At 42.2% G+C, this 24176-nt stretch overlaps 1 protein-coding gene across 3 annotated transcripts in view; it reads left to right on the forward strand.

The window, feature by feature from the left end:
* The window catches only part of LOC148641165 (galactosylgalactosylxylosylprotein 3-beta-glucuronosyltransferase 1), an 86151-nt gene extending 62445 nt beyond the window's left edge, over positions 1-23706 (forward strand). For 2 of the 3 annotated variants that reach the window (XM_088620214.1, XM_088620215.1), the window contains 7 exons: positions 6872-7016; positions 7599-7741; positions 9284-9355; positions 9446-9954; positions 17388-17684; positions 19907-20010; positions 23003-23706. In XM_088620214.1, coding sequence (XP_088476340.1) covers positions 7630-7741; positions 9284-9355; positions 9446-9954; positions 17388-17684; positions 19907-19993 — 1077 coding nt within the window. In that variant the 5' untranslated portion in view covers positions 6872-7016; positions 7599-7629 and the 3' untranslated portion in view covers positions 19994-20010; positions 23003-23706. The remainder of the gene's footprint in view (positions 1-6871; positions 7017-7598; positions 7742-9283; positions 9356-9445; positions 9955-17387; positions 17685-19906; positions 20011-23002) is intronic. The other variant, XM_088620216.1, reaches the window with a different exon arrangement.
* The last annotated feature ends 470 nt before the right edge of the window (positions 23707-24176 follow it).

Here is a 24176-nt window from a genome sequence, read left to right on the forward strand (position 1 = left end):
AAGAAAAACAGCTTAGTGCACATGGTTTACTTAACTTTTTTTTTCAAATAAATTAATTCTCTTCTAAATCAAAAGGAAAAGTGCACTTCCAGCTGCTCCTTTGGCAATATTATGTTATTAAACAGCATTTAATTCCTCAGTGCCCTGGCCCCACATAAAGCATAGGCTGCAGAGTAAACCCACAGCACTGTAGCTGAATGGAGAAAATCCCACAGTTTCGTGCGGCTACAGTGGTGGCAGAGCCCAAGACAAGAGTAAATGGCAAACACATGTACTAATTTTTATCACATGGGAGCGCTGGTTATTCTCATTTATTCGTGGGCTTTTGTGGACACGTAAAGTCACAAAGTCAGGAACAGATCATTTGTGAAGAGTTGAATTCCCATACTTTTTTGTTTTCCTCAGTTCAATGTAAGGTTAGTATTGTAGGTAACAGAATGTCCAATATAACATTAAACATTCTTCATAACACCTACACTTCGCTCCCTGCTGTGCCTTGTAGTGAAGTTTGAAAGTGGCTGGGAAAACAACCTGAAAATTCTTGTTCTCACTGTACTGTATGCTTAGACAAAGTCAGCACGGTGGAGGGCAGTCAGCAGTGCTTCCTCGCATCCTCACAGCCCATGTGTCCTCAGTTGGATTCTGGCCTGGGGCAGCATCTATGTGGACTTGAGGGCACATTCTTCCTATGGTTGTGTGCAGTGCTGGATTGACCCATGAGGCACTGTAGGCACAGTGCCTAGGGCCTACGAAGAAGGGAAACACTAGTGACGAACGAAAAACGAGCTGAAGCAACGTGCTTGCGATCGACTCTAGGTGCTCCAAGTCAGTAATCATACGCTATCTAGTGGCTGTTCTAGAAACTAGACGTATCGAAGTGATGGTCGAAAGGCTCGCTCCATCAATCACTTGGTTCAGCATCAGAATAGTTTAAAGTATATCATCTCAATCGACGGAACTCAATTGGTGTATACTGTTCTTTTTGCACACTTCGGATACTAAGTGCCTAGGGTCTACAAACACCAAAATCTGGCCCTGGCTGTGTGGATTTATGATGGGTGCATTCCAATTTGCATGGTGTTGAATTGTGTTGAGTTGATGCTTGCCCTGCGATGGACTGGTCATGGGTGAAAAGTGTTCCATGACACAATAGGTTGCAGCTCGTCCACAGCCCTGGATGGATTTAGTTATTGAAAAAGAAAGGATGTGTAGACACTGCTTGGTTATTATCTCGAGTACACAGCTGAAGCTGTAATCTTCGGTCCTTGCACAAAAGAAGACATTTTTTAAAAGCACCCCAACTGCATTTTCTTCTCCAATAATAACGTGCCTTTGTAGCTGGCCTGTGACCAGGCCTTGCTGTGTTCCTAAAAGGTATTTAGACAAGAAGACTCCTTCAGACAGTCTGCCAAAACAGGTGAAAGGGCAGATTTAATTCCTTGTCCCTTTGCTGAAGCAGCACCATTAATAAAATTAAGAAGAGATTGATGCTAACTCTATTGCAGGAGGCTTCAGGAAGATAAATGAAGAAGCTATAGAGTGAGGGATTTCATTTCAGATCCATGGCCCCGGTCCACATCGATGCCTGCCTTTCTGTTTGAGATCTGTCTTGCTGCTTTTTCAGAGATGCATACAGTGTGAGGAATACTCAATCAAGCAGGCAATTCGATCACAGGAGGCTCTCTAGTGCCATCAGGTGAAAACTGGAAAGACGTGCAAGCCAATTAGCTATAAAAAAAAATCAAGAGGTTTATTTTCTTATTTCTTCGTGTAGTTCTTCCTAAGCATTCAATTTTAGGTATAATACTGAAGAACCTCATTAAGGGACATCTTTTTCAGCAGTTTCATGACATTTCCAGAATGCTTATTAATGGAGGATGATTTCAGCAGCTGCATACTGAACTTGAGAAAATCAATAGAGAATTCTTATATTTAGTTGATGCAACCTCTAGCTTAAAAGAAAGATTACTTGATTATTGATTAAATATGCAGTAATACAAGGGATGAAAATTGATCTTAATGACAGAATGTTGTCCACTTCTTCTATAGTGCTGGAATGAATAGGTGTTGGGATTTGTATTTTATATCTGTTCAATAAAAGCTTCTGAAAGAAAAAACAAATGTCCAAAGATGTTCCAAGCACAGGGAACTTTAACGGTATCTCTAAATAAAAATAAAAAAGTTCAGATATTTATTACTTTTTATAAAATAAGATCTCAGTACACTTTAAGAAATTAAAGTTGTGCACAGCACTGTCCTCTTGGTACTGTATGTGTTTCTAGGGCATGCCAACATCACACACATGGAAATGCAACCACTTTTATTGTAGTTAAGACATACCAACTACTTCTACAACACCTGAACTAATTTATTCGTTCTTTTCTTCTGTTTTGTCAGCTTATTGGAGTTTTGTTTGTTTATCGGCCCTGTTGAGTTCACCTTTTGTATTTGTACTGTACAGAAAGTACAGTAGCTTTTTTTTTAATCTTGGAGCACAAACATCTTGACCTTCTAAACGACCTGTGAGAAACATTTAAGTCAGCGCCAGATTTATCAGAGTATGTGTCTGGTACAGTATGTGGAGCACTGCCTTTTTCAGGAGCATAAAGAAATGCTTTTTATTAATACTTTAGGAAGGAACAACAATACCTGAAAAAGGATGATTGATCAAGACCAAGTAGTCTGATCGACTTCACCTCCACCCAGATATGGCATCAGACACATTTGTACCAATGTGCACAATGTGTTTTTTTTTTCTCAAAAAAGACATTTCTGCCTGAAAACAAATTTTACATTTGCTTCATTTGATTAAAAATACTGGCTCACACCTGCAGTATGCAAAACAAAGAGGGGTATGCTCAAATAGACAGTCTTATTATTCTTTTTTTCCCCCCGTACAAAGTCTTACTATAGAGACAGCCCCTCCTGCAAGCTGTCAGAATCTCAGATTGCTTGTGTGTGAGACTGGAGTATCTGCACCACCAGGCCTGAATGAACAGCTGAGTCCAGAAAAATTCCCTGAATATTTCCTTCTCTCATGACCCTCTCATCGCCTTCTAATCCAACTCGAACCACATTTGCAGCTCAATTCACGCTTATTCCAAACTGTTATTCTCCTGTCTCCTCAGAGAGTATACCCTCTGGAACCTTTCCTGCACTCATTGCAGGGAGAGGAGAGGAAATTGTCCAAGGCACATTTTGCAGTGAGTGTACCTCTGCAGACAGAAACACAGGAGCATAGGAGCCAACTGTGAATGTAGTTTGCATTTAATGCAAACAATTAATAACTTTTTTCTTGCTTATGGGCATTTTATAATTTGACAATTGTGACTCTGTTTTGTTCATTACTACAAAGCTCATTAAAAAGTACATTTAGTATACAGTCAGTAGAAGCTGTAAAACTGTATGTGGGCTTTAAAGCTTTTCTTTGACTAAGCCTACTGTTGTTTGTCCTTGAGAACAAAAACAAAATAAGCTAAAAACACACAGATGGGTACCATGGATACATTATTTTACACATTGAACTCTAGGTGAGCTAATTTTACAAACACACATTTTAACAAAGGTGCACAATTCCTCCCAGCTCTGTCTGCTTTCTTCATTTGATTACCTTTTCTTCTTTTCAGACTGTGGACCTTTCTTTCCTTTGAGCTCGGTGCAGTAGCACTGCTTTAGTTCAGGGATTTGCATGCGGCGGCTACTTTCAAGGTCAAAATCTCTCAAACAAAACCAGTGAAAACATTATCAAGACTTTATTGCACCTTTCCGTGTAGAAAACGAACTTGTGGTAATCCATATCTCAATCGTGCTTGTCGACACCTGCAGGCCAAGTTATTTTCGACCAGTGGCAGAGTGTCAGTGCAATGCTATCGGGCTTGCTTGCTTTGGACTGACCTGTGTCTTAAATAGAAGTCTCACAGACTCGCCGAGTTCATAATGGGGGGAAATGACAAAGAGTGATTAGTTACACCAGGGAATGAGATCTCCAGAGATGGGATGAAAGACCAGAAATATTCTTCGATCCCATGATATCAAAGGAGGTCTTTCTTTGGAGTTTGTAGGGGGCAGTGGGAGCATCTGCAGGAGAAAATCATTTATCACTGTGCTGTAATCACAGCAACGGAGGGGCATGAGTTTCAACTCTCTTTCCCAACACCTCCACCGATTCTGCTGTTTATTAGGGACTGTCAGAAAACTGGAAGGCACTGGGAGAGATGAGGGGAAAGCTTAATTAAAAGGATCTTTCAGCAAAGCAAGTCTGGAGAAACATAACTCCTTTGTAGTTCTATTTTTCCCATTGTTACAGTATCATTATTTTTTTAAACCTACTGACAATTACATCACCACCACTCGAAACCCATGCAGGTGCTCATGAATACGTGCTTTCCTTGCTGAAGGTAATTAAGCCCAAATTCATTCATTTCAGATCATTCTGATTCCGAAAGGGAAGCACAGCCACACCAAATGATCGCCGTGATCTGCCTCAGTCATAATAACGACAGCAGCGCCAGGGTATATTGATACAGTGCTTCTCACTCAAATCAGGAACCCAAAGACTCTTCTCAAAAAATCGCCACCTGAATTAATATCGGGCTGCACCTCAGAAAACATCGACTACAGAGCTGACTACAGAAGCAGTCTTTCAGCTTGGCCCACTGGAAGATCTTGGAAAAGAACATGAACCCATATAACAAGGAACAAATCAGGATGGGAGGCATGTAAGCTGGTTTTTCATAAACCATATTGTCTACAAACCATCACTGTCCCAGACCCACAAGATGTAGGAAATATTCTGGTCCACATTAGCAGCATTTCTAAGGCAAATGTTAAGGATGGAGAGTTCATTCAGCTGCTTTAAAAATCCAAAAGCCTTTAAGACTTTACAAAGGTTGCCTAGTGAAGAAATCATTTGTGTTTTGTTAATGACTTGCTATAAAAAAGGAGAGGGCTTTTTTTCCCTGCCTGGCGTGATCTACAGTAACTAACTAAAGCAAAATATTGTCATTCTCATTGATTATTGTGTACTGAAAGTGGAGCTCTGATCAGAAGGATTAAGAGGAAGCACAAGCTGGGAAGCAAGATCCAGTTCTTACTGTAAATAAGATTAGCGACAGGACAAACATTCAATATACTGTATATAACAGGAGGCACTTCGACGGGAGTCTTCATAGCACAAAAGAATTTCGTCCCTGCGAAAATGATTGTCATAAAGATTTTCAACACTGTATTATCACACTTTTAATTACACCCATTAAATCAAGAGACCTCTGAAAGTTGTGCCTGGAGAGATAATTAACAACAAATCCCTTTAATCTAAGCGAGACCTGTTTCAAGGTTTATCCTTTTAATCAAGCATTCATTGCATCTGAAGAGCCCTGTATTCTCACCTGCACTGTAGTCCAACTGCATCCTTTTTCCAATTCTCTTTGGGGAAAAAGAAGCCAAAGAAGTAACAATAACAGAAAAACTGTTAGGGGCTGTCAGACTTATATTGTATTTATCTCATATTGATTCATACCCAACAGTTGAATCAAGTTACTACGCACCTAATCCACAAAAAGAGCAGCTAACAAATATGTGCTCTTTCCGTGGAAATGAAAGCATGGACATGTTGCTTTTAAAGTGATTTTGACATTCCTTCCAATCTGATGTAATTATTTGCATGATTCTGTTTATTCACATTCCTCATTACCTTAGATCTTTATTCATCCATCCTTTTGCTAAACCACTTTATCCAGTACAGGAGCCTAACCTGACAAGCAATAGGCGAAAGGCAGGATGCCAGTCCATTACATTCCAACACACATATGCAGGCACACACACTAAGGCCATTTGCCAATTAGCTAATTAACCTAACAGTATGTCTTTGGACTGGGTGAGGAAACTGGGCAGAACATGCAAACTCCACACAGATAGCACCCAAGGAACTGAACCCAAAGCTCCAGCTCTGCAAGGCAGTAATGTTAATGCTTGCGCTACCATTCAGCCCCATCAGAAGTATTAAAATCCTACAAGATTGCCTTGGAATCCCAAATGCAATGTTAAACTACATCTATGACTAAGCTAATTAAGATATTTCCCTCATACTCCCCTCCTTTATAAAAGAATTCCCACACTTTCTTAAGCGACTGGTCTTAAAAGAAAATCTGCTGCGGGGTTTCGTGCATCTTGTTCTTGATCTTGAAAATCAGCTGAAATCCCGCATAATTACCTCACCATGTGCCTGATGCTATCGCAGATTCAAAAGATATTCGGCATGCCTACTGCTGTATAACAGAAGACCACAGTTGCAGCATCACAATACACCATTGCATTAGTTACTTCTGATCTTACATTCGCCTATGACCTTTTGAAAAATCCACGATCACATCAGAAGCTGGCCTACAATCCAACATAAGAACTTAGGTACAGAATGTCCTATGTTACCTTTTGATTCTTCTGAAACTTGCTGGGGGGTAATTTGGACTAAAGAAAGCTTGTGCTATACTTATGTTACACTAATGAACCTCACTTTTACGTCTCATCTGAAGGACGGCACCTTTTTGGCAGTATAGTGTGCACACAGACTGCAGAGTGAGCGCCCCCTACTGACCCCTCTAACACCACTTCCAACAGGAACCTTAGTTTTTCCCAGGAAGTGTCCCATCCAGGTACTGACCAGGCTCACACCTGCTGAGCTTCGGTGTGCTGCCAGTTGCGAATTGCAGGGTGATATAGTTGCAAATTAAACATGTCATGTGAGTAAAAACTTTTAAGCCTAATTAAAAAAAAACAGATCCACAAGGGGGTCGCAATAGTACCCAATGAGAACAAAGTCACAGAACCAGGGTGCAGCAAACGTGTTGACTCAAGGCCTCCTTTCCTCTTCCAGGTCTTCAGACAGACAGACTAGGCCAGGCTCATGGAGCATGGCCAGCTGAGACCTCTCAGCTTCCCTCACCCCAGAACGGGCCCTTTGCTGTGCAGCCCCTGCGCTGCCCACCATCAGCTCTGCCATGAACAAGTTAGAAGCGTAGGTAAGTCCAGGTCTCAGCTGAGTACAGAAGCCTCCAACAGTGCTGGAGATGTTTAAAACAGCTTGTTTGAGGCTCTCCTATTGCCAGATATGTGACCAAACTTCTGCAGTGAAGCTCCTGTCCAATGAGACACGCTAAAAGTACTCAGATTTTATGTCAAATTGTAGCATTAGCAACAACACACCAAGTAAAGGCCACAGAGGGTTTGTGTAATGACTGTACCATGATGCACTGGGCCAAAGAGCAGCCAATTATGTGCCACATCTGACAGTTCTTCCACTTACTTCTCTACGAGTAAAAACGAGCTTGACTGCTACTGAACTACTGTATTTACTGAGGAATTGACACGTTGAACTGGCCTGAACCCCCCACAGAAGGGTGCACACTAAACAGTGAGGCCGACGGCACTGGAAACCCCACACCTACCTGGTAAGCCGAGATGTAAAACTGGAGGGAATGTTTAAACGGAAACAAGGCGAAATGCTGCGAACCCATAAACAGGAGGCTTTGCAGGGTTGCCCTACTTTAAACAGTACGTCATTGCATGCAAGCGCTAAATGTCTTCTCTCTGCTGCTTTGCAGGTAATGAAGAGGCATAGGACCAGCTCTGGAGATGCCGAAGAGAAGAGATATCCTTGCCATTGTGTTGATAGTGTTACCCTGGACCTTGCTCATCACAGTCTGGCACCAGAATGCAATTGCTCCTCTGCTGGCCATCCGAAAGGGTGAGTCCAGAGGGAGGTGGGGGGCAGATCTCGCAGACAAAAAGCAGAGAGAGACGCCCTCTTTCAAAGTTGCTTGTGCTAGGGCGACGTCTGCTGTGCTTGCTTCAAAAATAAAAAAACAGAACTGGCAAAATGAAATAAAAACGGGAATAAAAACGTTTATCTTCCTTCCCGTCAACGTAGGGTTTTTTTTAACACCATTAATATTTTACTGGAGCTTTCACAGCAAAGGGGAACAAATATGGCTCTCAGAAACATCATTTTCAGCCTGTCAGTTTGTGGTGTGCTACACATAGTGGTTTTGACATAGTGGTACGATTATCCGTTTTCGCAAGAGGTGCGTTTGGTCTATTAAGCAGTTAGAAACGAGAGAGGGACGCATGTCACACACGCAGCCTTTCCTTCTTAATCGAAAGGATACAATTATTTCTGATTCATTTAACCATTTATTAGGAGAAAAAGACAATGAAAAAGCCCCAGCACTGTTAATGTGAAAATCCTCCTGCTCTTTCTTGAAGCATATTGATGGAGGCGTTCGTGAGCTGTTTATAATTCCGAGTCTGAACAAAGAAATAAAGGAGCTTGCGTGGGCCTGCAAGCCGGACCAAAGTGACAGTTCCTTCCCTGTAGAAGTGAATAATTCTGGAGACTAAAACCCACAGTGGAAAGAATAAGCCACTTTGTAGGTGTAAGAGAAAACGACAGAAATGCAGCCTTTTAACACCCCAACTGCGCAAATGCTCGCTCAAATTATCCCCGGTATTACAGAGGCAAAGGTACAGTAGATGGAATGCCAAGGTGCTTCCTGGCATGAAACACAAAACATCTGGCTGTCAAGAGACTGCATTGATGTATGTGTAAGAAAATATCCTTTTAGTAACTGGAAGGAGAGATCTAAAAAAAAAAATTTGCAGTGCTAAACACCGCCATTAGCGCAAAATAGAGTTGGAAAGAATGAGTTTAACGATTCGATAATCATTCCAATTTGATGCTCTATTTTTCTGTCTCGCTGCTGTGTGGGGACACGGAATAAAATTACAGCAGTTGTTAAATCAGTGCTAAATTTAATTACGTCGGTTTACCAAGTGATTCAGCATTCTGACAAGAAAGGACTTCTTGGCGTGCTCTATGCATTGTTTTTGGGCATAGTTTTAGTTTATATAAGGAAAGACAACATGTGCTTTTATAATGAAAAAGGTGAGGCTGAACAAGTTTCTTCAGAATTTTTGAAATCTCCATTTTAATGAATTGGATTTAATGGACTACAGTCCGTTGCTCAAAACTCCAGAGATCTTCTCCTTTTCTTGAAATTCACAGAGCATTTCTTTTTTTTTTCTACGACGCTCGTATCTGAGAAAAATCTGTCATTGTTGGCTTGCACTGCCTCATGGGAGTTTTAGTAGTTCAGTCCTTTACCAGACATGGTCCCATTCAAATCCATATAAGGAGTTCAGAAAAGCCTTTACAGTGTCCTGAATACTGATGCCATTTTGTGGCCCATCATCCGTTCATAGTGCCTGCTTTTACTTTTACTCTTCGCAGCCTGTCACCATCTGGTAAAAGAACTGTTTATCATACCAGAGAGGCTGGCAGTACGACGGCATCGCCTAGCAGGTACACGATTTTCGGTTGGGTCAGGCACTGTGAAATACAAGGCCCGCGCACGGGAGCGCTAATGCCTCAGTTGTGCTGCTTTCCCCACAGATGACGGCAGCGATGGGCGCCGGGACCTGGGACAGGGCTCCGATTCCAAGGAGTACTGCTCCTCGGACAAGGACATAGTGGAGGTGGTGCGGACGGAGTACGTCTACACCCGCCCCCCGCCCTGGTCCGACGTGCTGCCCACCATCCACGTCATCACGCCCACCTACAGCCGGCCGGTCCAGAAGGCCGAGCTGACGAGACTGGCCAACACCTTCCTCCACGTGCCCAATCTCCACTGGATCCTGGTGGAGGACTCCCAGCGGAGGACGCCCCTGGTCACCCGCCTGCTCCACGAGACCGGGCTGAACTACACCCACCTCAACGTGGAGACGCCCCGAAACTACAAGCTGCGGGGAGACATGAGGGACCCCCGCATCCCGCGAGGCACCATGCAGAGGAACCTGGCCTTGCGCTGGCTTCGGGAGACCTTCAACGTCAACAGCACCCAGCCCGGCATCGTCTACTTCGCCGACGATGACAACACCTACAGTCTGGAGCTGTTCGAGGAGGTGAGGGAGCCACCATCACCCTCCCTCAAGCCCCGTCAGACATCACTCGGCACTCCGATTCATTCCCTGCATCCTAACACCCTTAGAATCTCCAGAAACCAATTCGGGGAAACGAAAGGTCGTGTGAAAACCAACGACGTGATAGGTTGAATAGGGTCATATTGTAATTACACGGGCAAAACGTCAAGAAAAGCAAGTCTAGGCCCACTTTCAGCTTTAAAACGTATTACAAAAGTCAGGGGGCTCATTGTAGACAATGGCAGTGAGTCCTTCTGATCCTTAATTGTAAACAAATTGTTTATAGTCACAGTAAATGCCCCCAAAACACAATACCCAAAAAATCTTTGGCATCCCAAAATGTTTTAGACAAGCCTTGACATGGAGCACTGGAGCCCAATCAATTGCAACTTCAGCGCCCAACATAAAAGCTAAAGGACACCTACTGTCACCCCTGCTGTACATAGAAGCATCCTTTGACCCCCTTCAAGCATTCAGTGAAATGCCACTTCTGATTTTGACTGAACTCATGAGATAACAGCTTTCCAGTGCTAGGCACCTTTTTTTTTAAGTAACCGGACCTGGTGGAGAAAATGTTCTCACTAACTTTCCTAGAAATTATACATCAGCACTCAAACATCTTATAGTTCATTATTTATGCCTCTTTGCATGCTTAAGAGATTGCCAGGACTATCATTTAAGGATAAATGCTATGAATATATTGCCAAGTTAAAAAAAAAGTATAAATGGATGAGAATCTAGTCTCTGAAAACCATGACAAAAACTATGTAGATTGTTTTTTTTTTTAACATATCTTTGGAAGGTTCAATACAACATTCAATTTGTTGGAAGAATACGACAGGCTTTGAGAGGGAATCACCATGAGACACCGACAAAACTGGCGATGTAGCACTCCTTGTGATATAGGCTGCCCTTCTGCAATGGTTCAAACCCTTGAGACCACAGGAACAGCACGGAGTGAGAACTGCCCGAGGTCAACATGAAACACTGCGACTCAGCTGTCAGGTTTAATTGACCTTGTGTCTGTAATCACGGTTGCAATTAAAGACAACAGCCAGGGGAAAAACACAAAAAAGAGGGTTTTCAAGGCATGAGCAAGAATATGTGACCTATTATTAACATTTAAGATGGGATGAACTTTCCCCGAATGGGTTTCCTTATCACCAAATGCACGTGAAGTGGTTTCAGAGCATTTGCAATAACACACGTTAAGGCAAAAGAAGCCTCAGGAATAATTAGGTGCTCCATATTTATAGGCCTGTCATTGCATTTCCTTAGAAATAATTAGTAAAGATCTCATGCTCTTTGCCCAACCTAACATCACTCCTATCAGCTCATATGAGTCGGTACTGTACAGCTGCTAGAGAAGGCAGAGATATCTTATACAACGTACAATAAAGCTTTTGTTTAATGGAATAATAACGAGGAAAGCCTGTTTGTTAATGCAGACTGTCCATTAAATCGTGAATGATATTCTTTTGAGTACAAAAACACACTGTTATATGAGAAACATACATATATATATACACACACATATATTTTTCTTGTATTGTCAATTGTAACCCACAGAGTCAGTGAAAAGTGTTCCTGTCCCATTTATCATAAATATGAGCTCTTTATTTAATGCTTTTTAAATATCCATCCATCCATTTTTAACCCCTTGATCCAACACAGGGTCGCAGGGGTGTGTGTCAGAACTGTACTGTATAAAATTCACTAAAGCATACGAACCACAAATCCATCATAAGCAATGGACCTACTACTATAGGGCATTATTCCCGAATTTCAAACCTTTGTTTTATTATTTGTGCGTTTCTTTGGTAGAGTGGGGTAAGTCTGATATTTCTGATTTTCTAGACAAAATTCCCCTTCAGTAGATTTTGTCCGTTAAATCCGAATCCATTAAAGAGAAGTCCGTTAATCCAAGAGGTTATTGTACTGGCTGCTTGCTTGAAGATTTACAAATATTTTGTCCACCTCACTTTGTCACACTAGTCCCAGGGGACTTTGTTTTATTGCATTACAGTGGCAAAGCAGAAGCTGAGCAGGAATATTAACAGGCTGAGGTTGAGCGATAGGGCTCTGGAGCAAATCAAGAAGCAAACAGAATAAAAGGGAAAATTAGGTGGCATTTTTTTTTTACTTTCATTTTAGTTTATGTGCAATTAGCCATCTGGATGAACGTGTTGCAGTGTCAGTGAGCTCCCTGAACTAAGCAAATGTCGGCAGTTTTATGACAGGACATTCCTCTAGCAGTGAGCCTAGTGTGCTGTTTTAACATGCTATAAGCGCAGAGCTGCAATCCTCAGGTCACAGTACAATACTTGTGCCACCTAGTGTCAACCAGTGAGTACTGCAGCTGCAGATGAGCTTTCCTTCAGGTGATACTTCCTTGTCAGTTACAGAAGCAGGAAAACAATAATAATAATAATAATAATAATAATAATAATAATAATAATTGCTTACACTTATATAGCGCTTTTCTGGATAATCTACTCAAAGCTCCCCTCCACCACCACCAGTGTGCAGCCCCACCTGGATGATGCGACGGCAGCCATAGTGCGCCAGAGCGCTCCCCACACACCAGCTCTCCATGGGGAGGAGAGCAGAGTGATGAAGCCAGTTCATATATGGGGATTATTAGGAGGCCTTGATTGGTAAGGGCCAATGGGAAATTTGGCCAGGACGCCAGGGTAACACCCCTACTCTTTTCGAGAAACAGCCTGGCATTTTTAATGACCACAGAGAGTCAGGACCTTGGTTTTACGTCTCATCCGAAGGACAGCACCTGTTTACAGTGTAGTGTCCTCCTCACTATACTGGGGCATTAGGACCCACATGGACTGCAGGGTGAGCACCCCCTGCTGGTCCCACTAACACCTTCCCCAGCTGCAACCTTAGTTTTTCCCCAGGTGTCTCCCATCCAGGTACTGACCAGGCTCACACCTGCTGAGCTGCAGTGGGGCTGCCAGTTGTGAGATGCAGAGTGACATGGCCGCTGCATATGTTAAAACAAGGAGAGAGGGGGAAAAAATAGCACTGCAGACTACTGGCTGGCTGCCCGAAACCTTGTCATGTTTTATTAAAGTCCTGTAACGAGCGCAGTCTTGAGATAAAACTGGCGGTCCGATGCCCAGGGCACGTCCAGTTCGGCATGCCCTAGAACGAATCCAGAGCACGTTGCTTCCCTTTGTCCCCGAGTGGAGATAAAAGTCCTGCAAACGCACGATATCCCGAAAGATGTCAGGCCCATTAGTTTTTAATAAGAGCCATGTTGTTTCCATTAATCTTGGAGGTGGCAAACGGTGACAGAGAAATACATAACGGGCCTCTCCAGGAGAAGCAAATTAAAATGGTCCATAAAATATGTAGCATTTTCTGTAAAGCACTGTGCACCGCAGAGCCGAATTCATTAATTATTCAAGCTGTATTTTTAAAAAATGCTTATGTTGCCACTGTGAACTGTGAAGCTTGTTTCCAGAGGTTATTGATTTATATTCAGCTGCTACTCTTTTCCCCCGGATCCCAGTTTCCATTGCTATGTTTTCACCATTATTCTTGGCCCTGGGTTTTTTTTTTTAAATGACCGTGACAGTGTTCATTTGATTTTTTTTTTCTTTTGTTCTGGCTCTGCAGCTTTAATATTGCCCCCTGTGGACCACTGTGTTTCTCCACTCGGTAAAAGATGGGAGGAAAAACGTTAAACCCATGGCTTCTTCACAAAAGAGCCTGGTTATAAATCTGCAAGAAACATGGGAAACAAAGAGACTCATTTGCTTTGATTTCGGCAATGCAGAAAACATTCCCATGGATTACTCACTAGTAAGCCTGATTATTTCGATGGTTTATGTCGGTGTGTCACACATTTCGGTCCCGGGGCCAAGTCTGGACCAACAAGCTCATGTGTTCAGCCAGTGTGGCAGGTGTGACCAGACCCTCAGCCCGGAATCAATTTGCTCTTTGGCTGAGCATCCATAGTCGCAGATTAAGCCAGCACACGTTTTCACATTCCTTGTCCGTACAATATCTACCTCATTGCAGTTGCAGCACTCCTCTTTGATGATGCAACCCTGTTTGGCAGGGGCATGGCTTTGCATGACAATGGAGGGGGAAAGACCCACAGACACACTGCCTCTAAATTCCTCCTCCAAGTTTCGGAGCAACATCAGCAACTGAGCCACCATCAGTCTCATTGGGCGCTTTAACAATATTAGATTAATATGCACAGCAGCATTAAGGGTTGTAGTACTATGTATGGAAGATAAAAAAATGCATGTGGCTCAAGAGAAGTGGAGAAAACTATTTGTTCATAGAAGTAAGTAGAAAGCCAATATATGTGATGTGCACAACAGGTAGCTTTTGCCAAAGGGAAATAGCAATAGTTGTAGAAGTGAATTTATTGCTATTTTAAAATATTGCTGATGTTTTGCCAACAGAGCTTTGCATTTGAGGTTCTTTTTTGTCAAGCAACACCTCTTAACCTTGACTTGCACCACTTGTATTGATCCAGTAGAAAACACTGAAACATTACTGATTATGAAATACGGCCTAAGCTGCTTCTCCACTATCGTCACAAGCTGCTATTTTAGTGTTAATGGAACTTCAAAGAGTTAAAATACAAAATACATTAAAATATATTGGTCGTAATGAAAATTCATGAACAGAGTATTTTTGTGGTGGGTGAACATTTTTCATTTATTTTCATGAGTTGTAAAATTATATTCTTTTCAACGCAACAGAGATTTATGTAGCATACTCCTATTATATTTTAAATAATTACCATTAATGCTGAAAACTGTCCCATTCTCAGAGGGTAATGAGTACTTTTTGATAAATTGGTATTCATGAGTGCTTTTTACATTTTAACGGGAGGATGTAAAATTAACACCTGAACACAGAACACTACAAATGAATAATACAGTGCATGTATATGGATTGTGCCTAGTACTGTATTTCGATCATGTATGGTATGTGTGGCCCACCTGAAATATTTTAATTAAATCTGGCCCGTTGTAACAAATAAGATGGAAAATTCTGATTTAAGTGACTGTAAGGTCAAATTTATCAGTCCAGGCAGCATGTTGCTACCTCAAAGATCCTGGGTTCAATTCAGTGATGTGCTCTCAGTCTTGCCTGACACCCAAAGCTTCAGGGATAAGCCTGGGTTTTCCACAACCTTTATAAAAACCTTCACTCATTGGCTGAAGATCAGCCTAATCTCTTTCAATTATGTCACTAATATATTTAAATCAGCTATCAAGACACACACCAGACACCTAGGACTGGGTATGTTCTCTGACACGGTTTTGAAAACAACTTTCTTTCCAGCATTGCAAGCAAATGCTAACTGTGTCCCATCAGTGGTTTAATCTAATTTATACTTTCACCTCCATCCATCAGTTATACATAATTAACCATAAAAAAGGAGTGTCATGTTCTGATTTATGATGTAAGCCCTGTGTCCGTGAGTACCGAGCAGGGATTCCCCACACAACACAGAGGATCAATATTAAATGAAGAACAACTTTTATCATCACAGCTGAAAATTTCAGTTATGCTATTTTTCATGACCTTGAGCTTAGCGTTCGGGAGTATTTATCTTAATAAAATCTTCACACTACCAAAGCATCAACCACTGGTGCGTCATGAGGAATTCTAAAAGGAAAAACATGAAACAATAATACAGATGAAAAAACAGTGTTTGATTTGGTGGGCTGTGCATTTTCGCTTGTGAACACAGATTTCCCTTGTAATCAGGATCCAGCACGGATTGTAGTCGGAGGTGCAGGGCTAGTTCAATTATCCGTCAGAGTCAAGACACCGATCTTAGCCCATTGCCTACATTGAATCTATAGCTCCCTCAGGCTGGGCAAAGAAAATCTAATTTAGTTTAATTCACTTCACAGCACCACAGCGTACAGAACTGCACTGTAATACGTTTGGGCGATGAGGCCCTTCCACTGATTAGGTCTATCAGATGAAATGAGACTCCAGCCCAGTGATGAGTTTGTAACGCACACATTCATCAACTTTCCCATTTGGTTAAACGTGGGCTACAGCAATGAAGGGGAATTACATTTGACCACAGTGAGCTGGAACGCTGGGGTGAATGCGTCTCGTTCCAGAAACGTTGTGTGTATGGGTTAAGGAATCCCAAAACCATGGAAACTTTCAGAAGATGCCCTGTGTATCTTTAAAGGGCCTGTAAAGGATTGCAACACACAGACAGGGTGCTGGGTTCTGCAATCCTACAGACGTGGGAAATCTGCTGAAACCCAATCATCTTTCCAGACTGAAGCAGTGAAATGTAGCTTGTTGACAAAGGTTAATGACTAAGGGATACAGCCCAGCTTGAATCCTTACCTCCCACTCCGTTGTAGTATTTTATGAACAGCACACTATTAATCCTGCCAGTTATCAAGGGAATAGGGAGCTAATTCCAACCAAGCCAAGTGAAAGGACCACAAGCCCTGTTTAACAGAACTGAGCTGTGACTTTAGCTTCTGAGTAACACTAAAGCACAGCTGGGCAGAAACAGTCAGGGCAGCTTACTGTTTCGCGGGCATAGGTTTATGAAAGCTTTACTTTACCCCTAAGCTAATTTGCTCGATTAATCAATTTGCAAATCTCGGCCACTATCACCCACCTTTAATGAGATCCACAAACCCTCCAGCCCCCGACATGAACCAACCCACAGAAGGATCAGAAGCACGGGAAAGCACTGCCGAGCGCAGGGGAAGAGCCCAGCCTCTGTCATAAAGCATCTTTCTGCCTATCACACCAGAGGACACATCAGTTCCAACCCAGGGGAGACACATGCTTCCCTGTGCCCACGTACAGCGAAGCTTCATTAAACCCGCCTGGGAAGTATTGCTTCTGCTTGGCTTGCTCATAAACTAGCTCATCCTTCTGTGAGCCTGAGTAGTCTCAGAGTAGCTGCAGTTTTTTTTTTTCCCCCCCATGTCGGCAGCTGGCAATCCCACTTATAATAGAAAGACCCATCACGTCGGCCTACCTGCCCACATCAAGCCGGAATCCCTAGCTCTGCCCTTAGAACTCCAGCGGCATTTCTGCTGCTGTAGAGAACATTACATTATTAATTCACAACCTCTTGATAAAACAGGCTATTTCTCTGCCTGTAACCTTTAAAGGGCGTACGGCTCTAGTCTCTCATTTCCCAAGCCCTGCCGTCGTTTCTGCAGTGTTAAAGAAAACAAACAGTCCTGCATTTCGCTCATTCACTCAAGACACTCTAAACAGCGAGTTCTACTGCCTTTCTTGCGGTAGGGGATGAAGTCGTGGACAATAAGAGTTCAACGTCCAAGAATAAATCGCCACCTTTCGGTACCCATTCCAGAGCCGGGGAAGACATTTCTCGTGTCTTTCTGTCTCTCCCTTTTCCCCGCGTGGTCCAGATGCGGTCGACCCGGAAAGTGTCGGTGTGGCCGGTGGCGTTCGTGGGGGGCCTGCGCTACGAGTCCCCGAAGGTGAACGCGGCGGGGAAGGTCTACGGGTGGAAGACGGTGTTCGACCCCCACCGGCCCTTCGCCATCGACATGGCGGGCTTCGCCATCAACCTCAGGCTCATCCTCTTCAAGCCCCAGGCCTACTTCAAGCTGCGAGGCGTCAAGGGGGGTTACCAGGAGAGCAGCCTCCTCAGAGAGCTCGTCACACTGAATGACCTCGAGCCCAAAGCGGCCAATTGCACTAAGGTGAGCGCGGCAGCGGTCAGTTCACAGCACAGATGGAGGAGGGAAAAGTTAGCATCTGGGGTGGGTGGGTGGGTGGGAGGGAGGGGGCATTTTTCCCCCATAGCTTTATGGGTGAGTGGAAACACTAACGTCTGGAACTGCGTTTTCAAGAATGAGCAGCGGGAGCAATTATCCAACACTGTAACAGTGCGTGTTACCCATGAATATTTCAGAGGTGCCCCTTATGGTACAATCCCAAAGCGATAGCTCCTGGTTTGCCTCCTAGCCTTTCCTGCTCAACTAAGCAGCTGAGCCAGCGCTGCCACTGGCCTGATTATTTAGTGTGGAGTGAAAAATACAAATTTGATGGTGTCAAGTGTCAACATCCCGAATCCAACAAGTACAGGCTTATTCCATGGTGAAAAGAGCCTTCTTTCGGCTGTGAGAAAGAGAGGAAAATCGGCAGTTGGTAAAGCGTGGGAGAACAAAAGCCGGGAGTGGAGAGGAGGCGGGAGCAGGAGAGAGGCAGAGTTGACGCTCGGGTGGTGCGAAGTCGAGAGAGGTGAAAGGTCAAAACCTGCAAATGAAGGAAACGAGTCTGTTGTTGAGAGAAGGGGGAAGGCGTGATCCTAGGTTCAGATCCAAAATACAAAATTCAATACTTTTGTTCTTGAAAAGAAAGTTAGGCAAAAGTCTGAGGAATGTTTTTTATAAGAGCATGGTCTTGCATAGCGTCTTTTTTTAATTAATCTACTTTTGTTCATTTGTTCTCACTCCTTGGGGAATTGCTCAATTGTCTCTTTTGAATGTACTGTCATTCATTTCCAATTCTTCCTCCAGAAAGCTTACATTTGGTACACAGTAAGTCGGGCAAAAGTGTAGCTTTCTTTTTTGTTGATGGCAGTCTTTTGAGGACACGTTGGACTGAAGGGGCAGGTAAATAATGTCAGCTCACTATTTTACGCAAGCTCACACTATGACAGTAGACCCTTGGCATGCTATAAATCTATTGCAAATATTCTGAAGATATTTGGCATTTCTTGGAAAAAATTAAGTATACACTTTAATTTTCTTTCTCAGAAATTCTTCCTCCTATTTAAAATAGTAAATTAAACTTTAAAGCTTTCATATGTATTTTTCTTCTTAAAAAACTGATAAAAATGCTTACATTCTGTGCTCACAAATTAATAAGAAAACAGTCAGTCCATAGGAGGAGTGTCCTGGTAAAGCAGCAACAGATCTATGCGTCATGTTGTGTAATAGTTATTTTCATTTCTATATTGGAAAAGAAAGCTGAAGTAAAGGATCTTCAAAAAGACAACACTGTTGGTGCACAGACCTCTTGTGTTACACAGAAGACAGGAGCAGACCTGGCTAATGTGTCAGTTCAGACAGCCTAAAGGGTTGTAGGCATCAGTTGGTGGATAAAAAAAAACAAAGGAATCACAATTCTAAAAGCTACTTGACATCTACTCAGATCCCAGGTAGACAGACATATGTCTCAACACAGATCTTCAAACATCTAATGTAATCAATGGTGTAAATCTTTGCAGCTGTGAGCATCACTAGAGGTGGACAGACCCACTATAAGGTGTACACTTTAATATTTTTTACAGCAGCGTGCTTCTTCCCTAGTTGTCTCCTGCAAAGAAGTTACGTTAACGAACAACATGTCTGAAGAGTAAGAGCAGAGCAGAGCAGAGGTCTGTCTCCAGAAGATCTGATATGCTTCAAGCAAAATCCTTTCTGTAAAGCATTTTTTTTTTAATTCCTTGAAAGCTTACCCGCAGGTTAACTGTCAGCTGACTGACTTGATGAATGATATACAACAAGAGTCGCACAGTAGTGTCACCTCCAAAGCTGAAGAGCTGAGGCCATGCACCGACACTTCTCATTCCCATAATCTTCCTCTTCTGCTGAAAGTGTGGCTCTTAACCTCCTCTACACCCTCTACATCTGAGCACAACAGACAGCTTGGCAGATTCCGAACGTGCCGATGCATAATTCATGGCGGGAGGAGGGAAAAGAATGACGTGATGTCAGCACTGCTGGAAGGAGGATGAGCAGGATGAACTACAATTGTTTAAATAAACGTGTTAATAATTTGCTGCCCTCCCACACATCCCAGAGCTCTGGGCTGAATACTTATCCATTACTATGGGCCTATCCGCAATACAGAGTCCTTACCAAAGCCTTGTTGTCTTCACACACTAAGTGTACCACACCTACCTATCTTTCTGCAGATTCTCGTATGGCACACCAGGACAGAAAAGCCCGTTCTAGTTAATGAAGGAAAGAAGGGATTCACAGACCCCAACGTGGAAATCTGAGGCTCATCATGACACAGGTAAGATAACAACAAGAACAGCAACGCTTTTAGGCCAAGAAAAATCAAAGCAACAAACAGATACAGACATATCAATCTCCCATTATTTGGAAAGTAAGTTGGCTTGGTGGATATTACAATACATTCTTGCCTTCAACTTTACCAGCATATTTACTTTGATTTTTTTGCAAATCAAAATCAAAGCAGGATGATGATCCCACCAGAAAGTTTACAATATGGATGGGATATGTGACTTATGAAACAGACATGTGCACCCATTTCAGTGATATAATCCCAGATGATGTGAAAATGAAAAAAACAGCAAACAGCACAAGGATAAGCACACAAATAGAACTCCACATCAACAGACGAACTATACACTGTCAGAACAACTGCTACCCTCAGCAGAACTGTGTACCCTCAACAGAACTGCACACGGTCAGAACTGCATACCCTCAGCAGAACTGCACACTATCAGAACTGCATACTTCCAGTAGGACTACACAGTAAGACGAGCTGAATAGTTCCAAAACAGCTTTCTCAGTGCTCATTAGCCTTATCTTCTTACATTCAGTTTTTTAATGAGCTTTAGTAATATATAAGATCAGGCATGAAACATATATATCAAACCAAACCAAACAGACAATCAACTTTTGAAAACAGTCTTACTTTCTGTGCATGTTCTGTGCCTCTGTTCTGTCTAGAAGCTGGACACATCCCTTGATTCTTGAGCTTTGAAACTGTGTATCTTCTATTGTGTTTATTCTTTGTAGTACATGGCTCAGACACAAAATTGAAGACCCCAGTTTATTTCTCACTGTGGATCATTTTTTATATATTAAAACTCTAAATACTAATATTAAATATCAAAAGTCTACAAAGGTGACTCTCTCACTGTGTTTCCAAGGAGGTCAGTTTGGCCAACAGCTTGCAGCTGTGGCAGCATGGGCCATCCTTATTCATTTTTCCTCATGATTGGCATGCCTATAAGCCAATCATTCAGTTGTTGCAACCAATCAAGATTCAGAATCAGGCAGCTAGCTGGACAAGGCGGGATAAAAAAAGAAGGAAGTGCTGAGTTCAAGCTTGAGTTTACATAAAACTACCCAGAATTTTCAGTTTTTACCCCAGACAAACTCTGTATAAATAGAGTGCAGCACGTCAAGCTTAGCATTGCATGTGCAAAATCAAATTACATAGTAGTATGAGAAAATACTAAAAAGTAGAACATAAGAATAAAACTAGTTTACAATCAAGAGGAAATGAGCTTCAGCTGATCTAGCCCATGAGGTAATAGGTAGATAATTGATCCCAGGATTTCATCTAGTTGTTTTTTGAAAGGTGCTGGAGTATCAGCTTCAACAGCTGGGTGGCGTGTTCTATCCTACCACAAGCCTTAGGTAAAGAAGTGTCTGTTGTTCTTGTTTCTCAATTCACATAGTTTTCACTTGTGCCCTCTGGGTTGAGTTTCACAGTTCATTATGAAAATAATTGCTGGATTGTCTCTGTCAGTGTCTTTGTGGACCCTCATGGTCTGCTCTGTTCAAGACTTATTCCAAAGCAGCAATATATTTTCTTTAATATGTTGACCAAAATTGCATACAATATTCTAAATTCTCGTCCAATCTATACAAATTCAATATTGCATTGTTCTCCACAGTTAACTGTACGTGTTTCCCTTTTTATTTGCTTGTGCACATTGTCTAGGAGTTATAAATGACTGACGTATGCAGCTAAGTAGCCTGTTGTAGCTTGGGGTTATGCATTTTAGGTTTTTAATTAACATTTTTACTATCTTTAATCGTTATCTGCCAGTTGTTTGACCAGTCTTGAATTTTATCTATTTTTTAATGTAATTTGCTGCTTCCACAGTGCTTGCTGATCCTCCTAATTTGGTATCATCACTCAGGCTTGACAGATTTACTAACTATACCAGAACCTAGATCATTGAAAGGAATTAGGAAAAGCAGTGGTCCTAGTACAGATCCCTGCAGTACTCCACTAACTACAGTTAGAGCAGACAGTGGCAGAAGAGGAGTAGAAACTAGAACTTTTAATTTTTATTAACACAATATGATGACAATGACTATAATTTGGCTTCCTGACTATGGCAGTAGTAGTAGTAAGTAATGAGACTTTTTTTCTTCCCAATTTTGAAACTACTGGTGTCCTGGCTTAAATATGATGGTAGTGACCCTGCTCACTATGAGAGATGTGGTGTGTGTGCTTGGCTGAGGAGCCAATGGTGCAAATAATAATAATAACTGAATGCCTGGCTTTGAGCTTCATACTGGACCAGTATACTAAGGCAGACAGAGGACTGAGATAAAAATGTGTTGGCCTGTGGCTGTGACCTGTCATACATTTTCTAAAAACCCTCTTCCAAAGCTTCTTAGGAACCCGCTCACTGAAATGGAATTGAAACATGAAAGACTTCTAAAACAGCTGAGCTCACTCCTGAATAGGCACTTAGTCCATGGTTTCACCAGAACATGTGTAACATCTGTTTTTCTCCAGTGTTTCTCTCTCACTAAGTAGCTCTCTGCTGCTTTAAAACTGTTGGCGCAGATAACGCATCACATTATTAGTATGTCTTGGGAGGAGATCATTCTCTTTCGATACTATCGGTTATTTTTGATAAATACCCTTAATCATTTCATTTAGGACTGTTTAACCCTAAGGCCACAAAATTACAGAATAAAAGTAAGTTAATGGGCAAAGCTAAAACATGTTAAAAAATAAGACCTATGATAAACAACCTTTTATATAGAAGCTGAAGCCTGTTTAACAATTGGTGTATTAAAACTGACTAAAACTAATGTCAAAGCCACCCTAGTCAAGAATTATGTGAATCTTTTCCTATATATTATATATATATTATAGAAAAATATATTCTAATGGACGTTCAGGTACTTTGTCATAATTTCAAAGAGGCTGACAGAGTTTCTACACTGTTTCTCTCAGGAATAGAAGATTGTATCCTCCTACAAAAAGTCTTTGTCTTTTTTCACAGGAAACGGCTTTCCAAGGGGTTACTGCAATGAAAACTGTCACCTGAACTGAACAGATGCAGATACACGGATCTCTGTAGGTGTGTTTTTGTCACGGACGTCAAACACCAACAGCGACTCCGCTGTATTTGGAAAAGGATCCTGAATCCAAAAGGTTTTTACTAAAACGAAAAAGTAAATTAAAAAAACTAAAAAATATATATAATATAAAAGCACAGATAGTACGGGATGGCAATATTTATTAATTTTAGTGTTAAGTAAAGCAGACGGACAGAAATAACGATGCAAAGTCAAACATGGCAACGGGAGAAGAGAAGAGCCTGTCTTCGTCTTTGCATCTGCATGGCATGATACTGTGACAACAACCGCGTCCAATAAAGAGCAACAGCACAACGTTACCCTGGGAGACAGAGATTAGACACGATCCCCGCGCAGTGTGTGAGCTGCCATCCACACACTGGCCAATCACGGTGGCAGGAGTGAGGTGAGGGCGGGAGCCAGCCACTCAAAGAGCAGCTCTTCGGTGAAACCTCAAGACGCCATTTTGGAAACTGGGAAGGCTGAGCAAGGGAAGGCAACCCTGCTTAACTAGAATGGTCCCGCGACAGGGAAGTGAATGTGGAATGACACCCCGACTCTGGGAGGTGGGACAGACGCCATCCCTTGACTTCACATTCACTGGGGAACGAAATAGGAAAAAAGAAAATTGACCAGATAAGTTTCCTGAAATGTACAGCACATACCTTCAGCAGGAGTAGACGTACACAGGGGTTGGGGCATTCGCGTACCAAATGAGTCTTTCAATCTCTCGTTTCTGCAAACGTCAGTGCAAAAGGGAAGGAACGTCGAATTTTTCTACATACCTCTTTGACATGATGCCTGCTTTTGATTTTTTTAATGTTTGCGCGCATTCTTTAACTATGGCACTTACTGTACGTCTTCATTCCATGTGGTCCTGGCACAGATGTCATGAAATGTGGGCAGAACATTTGTAGCCTAAAAAAATTTCAGACCAGCCCCCCTCCATCTTCCAAAGTCTAAGTTAAATTGCATAAAAAATAGGCACTTCTGAGTTTTACACTTCAGTGGTGTATTCTAATCAAATTTCCCTTGAATGCATAAACGCGACTAAGATATGGGGCACAATAATCAAAATAATTGCATTAATATACCTCA

The sequence above is a fragment of the Lepisosteus platostomus genome, chromosome 25, assembly GCF_059453375.1.
Source record: "Lepisosteus platostomus isolate fLepPlt1 chromosome 25, fLepPlt1.hap1, whole genome shotgun sequence".
Taxonomy (NCBI): domain Eukaryota; kingdom Metazoa; phylum Chordata; class Actinopteri; order Semionotiformes; family Lepisosteidae; genus Lepisosteus; species Lepisosteus platostomus.